The 13201-nt window shown below is 44.9% G+C and overlaps 1 protein-coding gene across 2 annotated transcripts in view; it reads right to left on the bottom strand.

The window, feature by feature from the left end:
• Positions 1 to 13199, bottom strand: part of Acad10 (acyl-CoA dehydrogenase family member 10) — a 37060-nt gene extending 23861 nt beyond the window's left edge. The window contains exons 1-4 of one of the 2 annotated variants that reach the window (XM_048342918.1): positions 13085 to 13199; positions 8414 to 8613; positions 5846 to 5994; positions 778 to 972 (exon numbers count right to left, since the gene is read on the bottom strand). In XM_048342918.1, the coding sequence (XP_048198875.1) occupies positions 778 to 972; positions 5846 to 5994; positions 8414 to 8613; positions 13085 to 13182 (642 nt within the window). In that variant the 5' untranslated portion in view covers positions 13183 to 13199. Of the gene's footprint in view, positions 1 to 777; positions 973 to 5845; positions 5995 to 8413; positions 8614 to 11079; positions 11102 to 13084 lie in introns of those variants that run through there. The other variant, XM_048342919.1, reaches the window with a different exon arrangement.
• Between the last annotated feature and the right edge of the window lie 2 nt (positions 13200 to 13201).

Below are 13201 nucleotides of genomic sequence, written 5' to 3' on the forward strand. Positions count from 1 at the left end.
AGCACCACATATATGGAAAACAGCCAGAAGTGGCACTGTGGCTCAAGTGGCAGAGTGCTAGCCTTGAGCAAAAAGAAGCCAGGGACAGTGCTCAGGCCCTGAGTTCAAGCCCCAGGACTGGCAAAAAGAAAAAAGAAAAAAAAAAGGGTGGATAAGAAAGAATAATTGATGTGAATTTAATCAAAGTATATTGTTTGCATGTATAGAAATAAAATGATGTGCAATCGATGCATACTAATAAAAAAAATAGAAAGGGGGGCTGGGGATATAGCCTAGTGGCAAGAGTGCCTGCCTCGGATACACGAGGCCCTAGGTTCGATTCCCCAGCACCACATATACAGAAAACGGCCAGAAGCGGCACTGTGGCTCAAGTGGCAGAGTGCTAGCCTTGAGCGGGAAGAAGCCAGGGACAGTGCTTAGGCCCTGAGTCCAAGGCCCAGGACTGGCCAAAAAAAAAGAAAGAAAACCTAAGTAAATAAAAGAGAAAAAAAATAAATCTAGTTGGTCTTAGGAAAGGTCAGAGAACCTTTTCAGATGTGAGGGCTGACTGTCACACACAGTGGATGGGACAGGCCCAGACAGATTCGGAATCTAAAGGGGACGCGTCCCTATGCCACCAATGCTGCCAGACCACAGAGTGATCACTGCAAAAACTCCACGCCCACCCATGACATCCACACCTAACTCAGCCAGATCGACTGCATGCAAGCAGCATTTAATGTTGTATCCTGGGGAAAGTGTGAGGACCCCATTCCCACAGCCTTCCCCTCAGCTTACCACATCAAACTGTTTCCGGTCCAGGGGCAAAAAGCTTTTCCCATTGGTGAGATAGAAATTATTGCTCAAGACTGCAGTCTGAAGGCCTTTGGCCCGGATCTGAGAAATGGCCTCGGTCATCACTGGGAACTGCTTTGCCATCTGTTTACTGGTCATGAGAGAGAAGAACGAGTCTACAGGCACGGTGGTCTTTGACTGCAAACAGAAGACAGAGGAGCCCTCATGAATTTCAATTCGTGAGCCTCAGTTCCTTACCTGCCTGTTGTACTCCACATGTGATTTTTTTTTGTTGTTAGTTATGGGGTTTGAACGCTGAGCCTGGGAGCTTTGAGTCTTTGAGCTCTTTTACTCAAGGCTAGCACTCTACCACTTTGAGCCACAGAGCCATTTCCAGTTTTCTGGTGGTTCACTGGAGATAAAGAGTCTGACAAACTTTCCTTCCCAATGTTGGCTTTCATCTGCAAAACTCAGATCTCAGCCTCCCTCTGAGTAGGATTATAGGCATGAGCCACCAGCAACCAACTACATGTGATTTTGAGGGGAATTCTGTCCACTTGTTTGGTGTTGTTTTTTTTTTTTTTAGACAGTCTCACTATGTTGCCCAGACTACCTGCAAACACATGGGCTCAGGCATCCCCCTGCTTAAGCCTCCTGTGTACCTGAGACTACAAGTGTGTGCCATTGTGCCTGGCTACAAGTGGTTTTAAAAACTGACTCAGAGAGGCTGGGAATGCGGCTTAGTGGTAGAGTGCTTGCCTAACATGAAGCCCTAGGTTCAATTCCTTAGCACCACATAAACAGAAAAAGCCAGAAGTGGCACTGTGGCTCAAGTGGTAGAGTGCTAGCCTTGAGCAAAAAGAAGCCAGGGACAGTGCTCAGGCCCTGAGCACTAGCCCCAGAACACACACACACACACACACACACACACACACACCACAAAAAAACCCACACCTGACTCAGAGCCAGGCACCAGTGGCTCACACCAGTAATCCTAGCTCCTCAGAGGGAGCTGAGATCTGAGGAAGGCAGTTCAAAGCCAGATAGGGCACGAAAATCCATGAGACTCACATCTAATTACCCACCAAAAAAGCTGGAAGTGGAGCTGTGGTTCCAAGTGGCAGAACCTAGCCTTGAGCAAAAAGAAGCTCAGGGACAGAGCCTAAGCCCTGAGTTCAAGCCCCAGGACTGGCAAAAAAAAAAAAAAAAAAAAAGGACTGGAATCCAGATATGGTAATACAAACCTATCACCTCAGCACTAGTGAGATGGAGGCAAAATCATGAGTTCAAGGTCAACCTGTGCTATACTGTAAGACTCTATTTCAAAAACAAACCAAAACCCACCCACAAAGTTACAATGATTAAAGAATATCAATACTCCAGTTATGTAAGCTTTATTCCACTTATGGATTGACAATTTATATAAAAATCCAGAACATCACAAGAAGATACATTAAACTTTAAAAGTATACTAAGCAGAAGTAATTTATTTTTAATGATCTAAACCCCAGGCATTTAATGATTTTATATTGCCCTTACTTAGCATTACCATTATAAACTATAGTTGTATTGATTGTTTTTCGGTTCTAAGGATTGAGCCCAGAGCCTCATGCATGCTAGGTGAGCACTCTCACTGAGCTACATCTTCTAAACGCAATGTTCTAGTTTCTAATTTCAATCTGTATGGCTCCTTAAAACTCTTACAATGCACCAAAATCTGCAAAGTCAAGACAAATGCCTATATATCATGATGGCTTTACAGAACTATAATTAACATAGTACTTAATCTGAAGTTTACTAGTCTATGGTTTTTAATATGAATACATTATTGTGCAAACATCATAATTATTGAATGCTTTTTTTTTTTTTTTTTGCCAGTCCTGGGCCTTGGACTCAGGGCCTGAGCACTGTCCCTGGCTTCTTTTTGCTCAAGGCTAGCACTCTGCCACTTGAGCCACAGTGCCACTTCTGGCCATTTTCTGTATATGTGGTGCTGGGGAATTGAAGCCAGGGCCTCATGTATATGAGGCAGGCACTCTTGCCACTAGGCCATATCCCCAGCCCCCCTGGCTTCTTTTTGCTCAAGGCTAGCAGTCTACCTCTTCAGCCACAGCACCACTTCCAGCTTTTTCTGTTTATGTGGTGCTGAGGAATTGAACCCAGGGCTTCATGTATGCGAGGCAAGCACTCTACCCACTAGGCCATATTCCCAGCCCTATTGAATGCTTTTACTTCCCTCCATCCAACACTCCTGATTCTAGGAAACCACTAATCCTTTTGTTTTTTGCATGGTACTAGGTTTAGAACTCAGAGCCCTACCCTTGTTAGGCTAGATAGGTAAAATGGCTCATACATGTAATCCTCACTACCCAAGAGAACTGGATTGCTGCTCAAGGCCAGCTCAGGCAAAAAGTTCAAGAGAGTCCTCTCAACTAATAACAGGCTGGGCATGGTGATATGTGCCTGTCGCTTCAACTACATGGGAAGCGTAAATAGAACTATGATCCAGGCTGGGCTAGGTAGAAAGCAAGACCACAACAAAAGCAAGCCAGGTACAGGTGGCTCACACTTGTAATTATAGCTAATCAGACTAAGATCTGGAAGATGGCAGTCTAAGGCCATCCCAGGCAGAAAAGCCCATGAGACTCCATCTCTAAAGTAACCAGCAAAAGACAGAGCTAGAGGTATGGTTCAAATGGTAGTACACTGGCCAAGCAAGGGAGATGCCCTGAGTTCAAACCTCACTAACACACACACACACACACACACACAGAGAGAGAAAGAGAGAGAAAGAAAGAAAGAAAGAAAGAAAGAAAGAAAGAAAGAAAAAGAAGAGAAAAAAAATCTGCTTTCCTTTGTCATTTTTTTTGGATTTTTTTTTTTTTTGCCAGTTTTGGGGCTTAAACTCAGGGCCTGAGCACTGTTCCTGGCTCTTTTGCTCAAGGCTCTACCTTTTGAGCCTCAGCACCACTTCCTGCTTTTTTTATTTATGTGGTGCTGAAGAATTGAACCTGGAGCTTTGTACATGCTAGGCAAGCACTCTACCACTAGGCCACATTCCCAGGCCCCACCCACAAGTTTTATAGTTCATTTTCAACATAGTGTCCAGTGAGTACTATTGCTGCTTTTGCTCATCCCTCCATTTTTGTACTTCTCCTTTCCCTCCTCAAGACATGTAAATAGAACAAAAAGGAAAGAAAATTAAAACAGCAAAAAAGAAAAGCCTCTTGTTTCTATTTCCTGGAGTTCATTTGATAAGTATTATTTTGTATGATCAGATGCACATAGACATTGCGCCTTTGTGTTCCTCTCCTAAGAATATTCTCCTGGGGCCGGGGATATGGCCTAGTGGCAAGAGTGTTTGCCTCTTATACATGAAGCCCTGGGTTCAATTCCCCAGCACCACATATATAGAAAACGGCCAGAGGTGGCGCTGTGGCTCAAGTGGCAGAGTGCTAGCCTTGAGCAAAAAGAAGCCAGGGACGGTGCTCAGGCCCTGAGTCCAAGGTCCAGGACTGGCCAAAAATAAATAAATAAATAAATAAATAGTATATTCTCCTCTGTGTCCACACTGTGTGTGAATGTCTAGAGTCCTATATAATTTATCATGTCTCAATGTATTTTAGATCCAGCTTCTGCATAGGAAAGAAAATGTGCCATGTGTCTCTCTGAGCTTGGCTTACCTCCACATGATTTGTTCTAGGTCCATCCATTACTCTGAAAATGACATAATATTCTTTCTAATGGCTGTGTAAAATTCCATTGTGTTTAGGTACCACATTTTTTTATATCCACTCATCTGTTGTGGGGCATCTGGGCTGTTTGCACAACTTGGCTATTGTGAATAGTACAACAATGAACATGGATATGCAAGTGTCTCTTTATGGTGTTCTGGCTTGTGATGCTCTAGGTAGATACCCAGAAGGGGTTATGGCTAGATTTTAGGGAAGAATCAATATTTAGTTTTTTTGTTTTGTTTTGTTTTGTTGGCCAGTCCTGGGCCTTGGACTCAGGGCCTGAGCACTGTCCCTGGCTTCCTTTTGCTCAAGGCTAGCACTCTGCCACTTGAGCCACAGCACCACTTCTGGCCGTTTTCTGTATATGTGGTGCTGGGGAATCGAAGCCAGGGCCTCATGTATACGAGGCAAGCTCTCTTGCCACTAGGCCATATCTCCAGCCCCGATATTTAGTTTTTGAGAAGCCTTCAGAGTGGTTGTATTGGTTTACATTCCCACCACAGTACAATGATTTTTGTTGTTTGAGTTTACAATGTTGACCCATCTAACTGGGATGAGATGGAATCTCAGTTGGTTTGATTTGCATTTCCTTTATTGCCAGATATGATGAGCATTTCCTCATGTATTTCTTTGTCATTCTTGCCTCTTCTTCTGAGAAGTCTCTCTTTGCTCCTTTGTCCAATTTTAGAGATTTTTTATTAGTGTATATTATAATTTACTTTCTATACCTATACATCTGAGTATTCTGGAAGTGCTCAATTGGAATCATAACACACCATAATTTCTGACTGTGGTTTCTTCACTTAGCCTAATGATTTTAAGATTAACTATGTATTATATAGATATTCTTTAATTGTGGGAAATGTACATAATATAAAATTTTCCATTTACTTTTAAGTGGCATTAAGTCAGATGCTGCAGAACAATCACTACCATCCGTCCACATCACAGGAATTTTCTTACTATTATATTTTACATTGTTTTAGTAGAGTTATGTGGAGGTTATGTGAGTTAATAGAAATGAAAGCTTAGAAGAACACATAGTTTGAGAGTAATGATCAATATTACTATTGATTTCATAAGCTTGGAGATCAAAGCCATTATGCAGATGGCTCCTATTTCAATATCTGCAAATGGCTTAGAGGAAAGAACACTTTTATTTATTCATGTATAAAGTTAAAATTGAGTGCCTAGGGAAAGGATAAATATCTTAGAATCATATAATGGGTTATTAGGTTTTCATTTTGTTTTTAAGCTAATCAACTTAGGGTAGAGTGTTACATTCAAAAGCAAAAAAGGCAAATACAGAAACAGAAAGTATCTTTATTACTTACTATTTCAGAGCAAAGTCTTCCAAATTGTTGTAAGAAATCGTCTGTTTTTATTTCTCCTCTCATAAATCTCATCCAGATCCCATTTTCACCGTCTTTGACAAAGGCCTTTAGTATGGTTCCAGGAGGGATCTGATTCCTACCCTCCCATTCTTATGGGAAGGAAAACATCCAAAGTGAGATACGTGCACACATGGCTGGAACTTGGGAGCTCGGGGAGTTACCATGCCAGGCCCTAGGGCCTCACAGTGATGCCCACATAGGTGCCACTGGGGATTCAGAGAAATACAGGATATACAAACTCAACCTCACCTCCAAAGGAGAGATTCTAATTTGTATGACTGAGAGCATAAACTGTTGCGCATGAGGCCTTACACTGGCTTCAAACACGCTGTATTACACCATTGACGTGAGCTCACTTAGCCAGCCCTGGCACAGACTAAGGACGTTCCTGAGGGCCTGTGCCAGATTCTGACAGCCTCCTCCTCCCTTGATGTTGTAAGCTACAGAAATCCTTTATGGCAGCACAGCTGGAACACTATGTGAGTCATGTGGGGCTGCTCTCCTTGTGGGATAAATAAGGTGATTTCTATGCACAAGAGCTAAAGTAGTTCATAGATCTGTATCTAAGAACATCTGGACATGGCTTTATATATATGTATATATAACATATACGTGTGTATATACATATATATGTATATATATATTCACATATTAAGATTTTATTTTTCGTTATAGTACAGTTGCTGGGCCTTTATATATGTTATATATAAAATTAATAATTATAAAGCCGGGTGCCAGTGGCTCATGCCTGTAATCCTAGCTACTTAGGAGGCTGAGATCTGAGGACTGCCATTCAAAGCTAGCCCTGGCAGGTAAGTCCATAAGACTCTTATCCCCAGTTAACCACCAGAAAACAACCAGAAGTGGCACTGTAGCTCAAATGGTACAGCGCTAGCCCTGAGCTGAAGAACTCAGGGACAGCACCCAGGCCCACAGTTCAAGCTCCATAATCAACAAAAAATAATAATAATAAAATTCATAATTATATTTCTAAGATGTAGCTTTTTTGTACGGGTACCTTATAAGACTTGAATTCATGGCCTCATGGAACTCAGGGCCCCAAATTCTTTTTTTTCTTTGTCAATTGTGGGGCTTGAATTCTGGGCCTGGGCGCTGTTCCTGAGATCTTCAGCTCAAGGCTAACTCTCTACCACTTGAGCCACAGCACCACTTCCGGTTTTCTACTGGTTAACTGGAGATAAGGTCTCACATCATTCCTGCCTGGGCTGGCTTTGAACTGTGATCCTCAGATCATAGCCTCTTGAGTAGCTAGGATTATAGGCATGAGCCACTGGCACCTGGCTGCCTCAAATTCTCACTTGACTTTTTTTGCAGAAAGCTGTCTGCTACTACTTGAACCACAGCTCCACTTCTGACATTTTGCTGGTTAACTGGAGATTAAAAAGTCTCATGAATTTTTTTGGACTGGGCTTGCTTAGAACCTGACACAAAAACAAATCCATTGTACTGAACTAATAAGGGGAGGACTACAGACACAGGGTTTGACATGGTAGGTTAGGTGGTAGGTTTAGAGGAGAGGAAAGCTCACAGTCTTAGGTTCCATGGTGATTTCACCCAGCATTTAAGATTCTAGAAGTGTCCTGGGAATGTGGCTTAGTGGTAGAGTGCTTGCCTAGCATGCATGAAGCCCTGGGTTTGATTCCTCAGTACTACATACACAGAAAAAGCTGGAAGTGGTGCTGTGGCTCAAGTGGTAGAGTGCTAGGCTTAAGCAAAAGCACCTCGAGGACAGTGTCCAGGCCCTGAGTTCAAGCTCCAGGACTGGCAAAAAAAAAAAAAAGATTATAGAAGTAAACTAGGCACCAGTTTCTACAATCCTAACTACTCAGGAGGCTGAAATCTGAGTATCAAGGTTCAAAGCCAGCCCAGGAAGTAAAGTCCATAAGATTCATGTCCAATTAATCTCACACACACACACACATACACACACACACACACACACACACACACACACACACACACAAAAGCTGAGCTGTGGCTCAAGTAATAGAGCACTAGCCTTGGGTTGAAAAAGATCAGGGACACTGCCAAGACCCAGTTCAAACCCAGGACCAGTGCCCCCTTCCAAAAAAAAAAAAGAGGTTCTAGAAATAGTCCTGTTCCCATAGCAAAGTGGTTAAACACAACAATCACCACACATAACCATATTCTCATCTACTGAGAATATATGCGGAGACAAGCTTTCTCTGAACTAAGCAAGTGCTTCCTGTGGACTATTTCATTTATCTCACTCCAAGTCCCAAGATAAGTCATACTATTAATTTATTACTATAATATAAATTGCTAATTTAATGATGAAGAAGTAGGACCCAGAGAAACTAACTTCTCTAAGATTAAATGGCAGTTTGGAATTTGATTTGGGGCCAGCCCCAAACTACCACCTCCACTACCCTCTGGGGGCTCAATGTCCCTTCTCTGTCTTCCCATCACCCTCTGTCCCCCCTTCCCACCTCTGGCCCCCAAAAGAGGAAGAAAGGAAGAACTCACCAGCAGCTACTTTCCCTGGAGAGGGAATAAGAACTCCGCCCATGTCAAAAATCACCGCTCGGTAGGTGCTGCCTCCCAGATGTTTACATCGGTGCGCTTCCTGCTGCCTGCACTGGACATGTCTCAGGACAGCTGCCCTCTGTGCCCACTGGAGACAGGAGGGCCAGCAGCGCCTCGATATGTACATGGTGATTTTGAGGCTGCCAGGAAGAAGGTACAGGTCACAGCTTGACCACCTCCATCCAGGTCTCCATCCTAGACTTTGGGTGGGGGTGGGGGGGGCGCACACAACTGGACACCAACTGTCACACTCCTAGATCACCCCCATGTCTCCTCCTCCACCTTAGTCACTAATCAGGGATTCTGTACTGTTCATTCTTCCCCTTGGAAATGGCTTCCTCCTCTCCTACCATCTCTGTCCTCAGATCCTAGCTGGTCTCTTGCCTCTTAGGAAACCATCTTCCAATTTTTTCCTCATTAACTGGCCAAAATTATCTAGCAAAACTGCAAATCTGGTCCCATCTTAATCTCTTTAAAAGCCTCCATGGGGGCTGGGAATATGGCCTCGTGGTAGAATACTTGCCTTGTACACGTGAAGCCCTGGGTTCGATTCTTCAGCACCACATGTATAGAAAAAGCTGGAAGTGGCACTGTGGCTCAAGTGGCAGAGTGCTAACCTTGAGGAAAAATAAGCCAGGGACAGTGCTCAGGCCTTGAGTTCAAGCCCCAAGACTGGACAAAAAAAAAAAAAAAAAGCCTCCATGGAAGCTAGGCTGGTAGCACATGTGGATCATTCTAGCTGCTCAGGAGGCTGAGAGAGCAGGACCTAAGGTTCCAGGCCAGGACAAGTTAGCAAAATTGAAAAGGACCAGAGTCGGGTGCTGTTGGCTCACACCTGTAATCCTAGCTACTCAGGAGACTGAGATCTGAGGATTGTGGTTCAAAGCCAGCCCAGGCAGAAAAGTCCCTGTGCTCATCTCCAATTAACCACTCCAAAACTGGACGCAGAGCTGTGGCTCAAAACGGTGGAGTGCTAGCCTTGAGCAAAAGAGCTCAGGGACAGCACCCAGGCCGTGAGTTCAAGCACCACAACCCACCAAAAATAAACAAAAAACATGATTATCCTCCTGTGTGGTTTGCACAGCTGTCTCCTTGATCTGAAATGCCTTTCCTGCTGCCTGAGTCCAAATGCTCCTTGGAGACATGTAGTTTACCTGTGTCTTCATGAATCCTCTAAAAAAAAGAGAACATCGAAAGAAAGAACTCTTTCCTCTTTTTTTTAAGATGAGAGTCTTGCTATGTTCTGAACTCCTGGGCTCAAATGATCCTCCTACCTTAGCCTCCCTAGGAGCTGGGACTATAGATATATGCCACTCCAACCAGCAAAGAATCTAAAAATGATATGATGTGCTTCTTGGTTAATTGGCCATGTGTTGAATGTAGGAGTAATTTGGGGGGAAAATGACTTGAAGGTTGATCTGCCTTTTCAAAGATTAGAAATTAATTTAAATCCAAGTCTGATGGCTCACACCTGTAATCCTAGCTACTCAGGAGACTGAGATCTGAGAATCCTGGTTCAAAGCCAAGCCTAGGCAGGAAAGTGGGAGCCCTGTATCTCCAATTAACTATTAAAGAACCAGAAGCGGAGCTGTGGCTCAAGTGGTAGAACACTTGCCTTGAGCGAATAAAGCTAAGAGATAGCCAGGCCAGAGTTGAAGCTCCAGTACAAGCAAAAAAACAAAAACAAAAACAAAAACAAAACTAAACATTATAGGCTTGTAAAGGTGTGATACATTTTGTGTGATGGAGTAAGAGCTGAAAAATCTTTAGGTCCCAAAGGGCCAACTTGAACCATTCTTGAGGCTGGTCCTTCCCATATTCCCACTAATGGACAATAACACGCGTTGTGGCCCATGCTCTACAAAGCAGGAGCGTGTAGTGCTTTCCCCTCCTCCCAGGCCTTGGAAGCTGCTGTGCTTGGCACATTTCTGGGCTTTATCTACCCAGTGAGTTACCATTGACTTTTACATCACAGCCTTGCTTTTATCTGCTCTAAAGAAGCCTTCCTTTTCTTCTCCCAAGCAGATGAGACAATTTTTTTTCACTTCTGTTGCTCTTTCTTCATACCTTCATGGGAAGGTCTGTGCCCCTCCCTTTTCCTCTTTGCCTATAGATCGAGTCCAGACTATTCCTTTTCTGTTCTCCTTCATTTCCCCAACGATATATATATATGTGTGTGTGTATATATACAATATATATACATATATGTGTATATACCAGTGCTGTTATTAAGGTGCTTCGTGGAAGGGTTGGCATTTCATATATCAGGCAATAAGGGCTGGGAAGGTGGCTTGGTGATACAGTGCTTGCCTAGCATGCATGAAGCCCTGGATTCCTCAGTCCCACATACACAGAAAATATCAGAAGTGGTACTGTGGTTCAAGTGGTAGAGTGCTAGCCTTGAGGAAAAGAAGCTCAGAGACAGTGCCCAGGCACTAAAGTAAAGCTCCAGGACTGGGGGGGGGGCGGTGTGTGGAAATATAGACAATGAGGCAAGGCTTATCTCACTCACATTCACATACATCAATTCCCTGGGGCTCAGTAGTTTCTAGACACAGAGCCAGTGCTCAGCACAAATGGGTTGAAAGGATGAATAAAGTGGATACCTCAGATAATAACAGCTGAGCTGTAATCCCAGCAGTTAGGAGGAGGAGACAGGAGGATCAGGTTCCAAGTCAGAGTAGAGGAGGGAGGGAAGAAGGAGAGAAAGAAAAGAGAGGAAGAAAATGGGGACAAGCTGAAGACTTGCATAGGAGTTGGCAGCCAAAAAAAGAAAAAAAAAGCCCCATTTGCCCATTTCTGGCTAACAATTCTAGTTTTCTAGTTCTCCAGTACTGGCATCTTCTGTGGCACAGAGAATATGACTTCTCCTTGCCCCTGAGAATAATCAGTTTAGAATAATGTATAATTCCTATCTATACAAAGGAGGTGGTTTAGTAGAGATTAGGATTTTGCCCATTTACTGAGTGAGATTACTGAGCACATTACTCGCCCTGCACCTAAGGTTCCTTCTCTGTAAAATGGAGACAATTAAGAGTATCTCATGGGCTGGGAATAGGGCCCAGTGGCGAGAGTGCTTGCCTCCCTAACATGCCCCTCCCCCCCCATTCCCCCACCCCACCCCTCCCCCTCCCGTTCAATTCCCCGGCACCACATACATAGAAAACGGCCAGAAGTGGCGCTGTGGCTCAAGTGGCAGAATGCTAGCCTTGAGCAAAAAGAAGCCAGGGACAGTGCTCAGGCCCTGAGTCCAAAGCCCAGCACTGGCCAAAAAGAAAAAAAAAAAGTTTGTGTTACCATTGCTTAAGATAAAGTATGTAAAGCACTCTGGTTAGTACCTAAGATGTGGGCATGTGGGAAGGGAGTGCATCTCAGTGGTAGAATGTGTATTTAGCATGCTCAAGGCCCTAGAGAAGCAAGCATCAGCAAAAACATGTTACATACTACTGTAATAAAAGTTTATATGATGTCTCAAGGTATATGCCTATACTATGTGTGTATGGCTTATGAACTTTTACATAAACCAGAGATTCTCAACAGGGGGTACTTTGGGCTCCAAGGTACATTTGACAGTATCTGGACATACTTTTAGTAATTACCACTGGATGCCACTGGCATTTAATGTATCACAGGACACATCCTCAACCCTCAAAAAACTATCAGGACTCAAAATGCCAATAGTACAAAGGTTGAACAACACAGATAGTAGCAGAGTATGCGGCCTATTTGCATAGAATGCAGTCATAAGCTATATTTATGCACATATTATGTGTTCATGATACACACGTCCATGCTGTCCTCTGACGTGCCCTGTATATTCTAGCATATACCTAGAAAAGCATCCTGTCTTGTACATGCAATACCAGCATTGTCATTGTTACTGTTTTTCCGGTGCTGGAGACTTGGACTCGGGGCCTAGTGCATGCTAGTAATAAGCAACATTCTAGGTATTGGTGTTTTGAGACAGGGTCGCTAGGTGGCCCAGGCTGGCCCTGAATTTGAGGTCCTCCTTCGCACTTCCCCACCCCGGCCTCTAGAATGCGGATGGTTATTATCCACGCGGTAAAAGGCAGTCTGACAGGCTGGAAATACTGCCATCGCTTTCCACATACAGCCACTTGGTCTCCACAACCACCAGATAATTACGCAGCGACCAGTTCACGATCGCGCAACTGGTGACGAAGGTCGACTCCATAAGGAGAGACTCCGTGTTTACTCGAGTCGTCCATGTACCCCAACAGTGCACCCCAAGTCTACGCCCTCGGTAAACGTTCGTGGGACCGCGGGGACGGGGCGCCGACTCGTTCCCGGCCCTGTGCTTTCAGCCAGCCGTCGCCGTCCCTCAGCCGACTCCCCACGGGTGCTCGAGGAGCAGCTTCGCCCTGGCCTCGGCGCCCCGCGGCCTCTGCGTCCCGCTCCGGGAAGTGGGTCGGGCACCGCCACCCTCCCGGGGTTGCAGCGCGGACACTCAACCCCACGCCATAACTGCGTGAGTAGCGCGAGTTTCGCGAGCACTTCCGAGGCCTGGCGAAGCCGTCCGCCGCGGCAGGCTGAGGCCGGGGTCTCTGGGACAGACAGAGGTTAATAATCCCCGTCCCGGTGCAAACCCACCGCTCGGCTCGCAGGGCCCGCGAACTCGTCCTTTCCCGGCCGACGCCGCGGGGTTCCGGTCTGACGGCGCACGCGTGACCCCGCCCCCCCGCGCGCATGCGTGACCCCGCAGGTAGG

This window comes from Perognathus longimembris, chromosome 3 (genome assembly GCF_023159225.1).
Source record: "Perognathus longimembris pacificus isolate PPM17 chromosome 3, ASM2315922v1, whole genome shotgun sequence".
Lineage (NCBI taxonomy): Eukaryota > Metazoa > Chordata > Mammalia > Rodentia > Heteromyidae > Perognathus > Perognathus longimembris.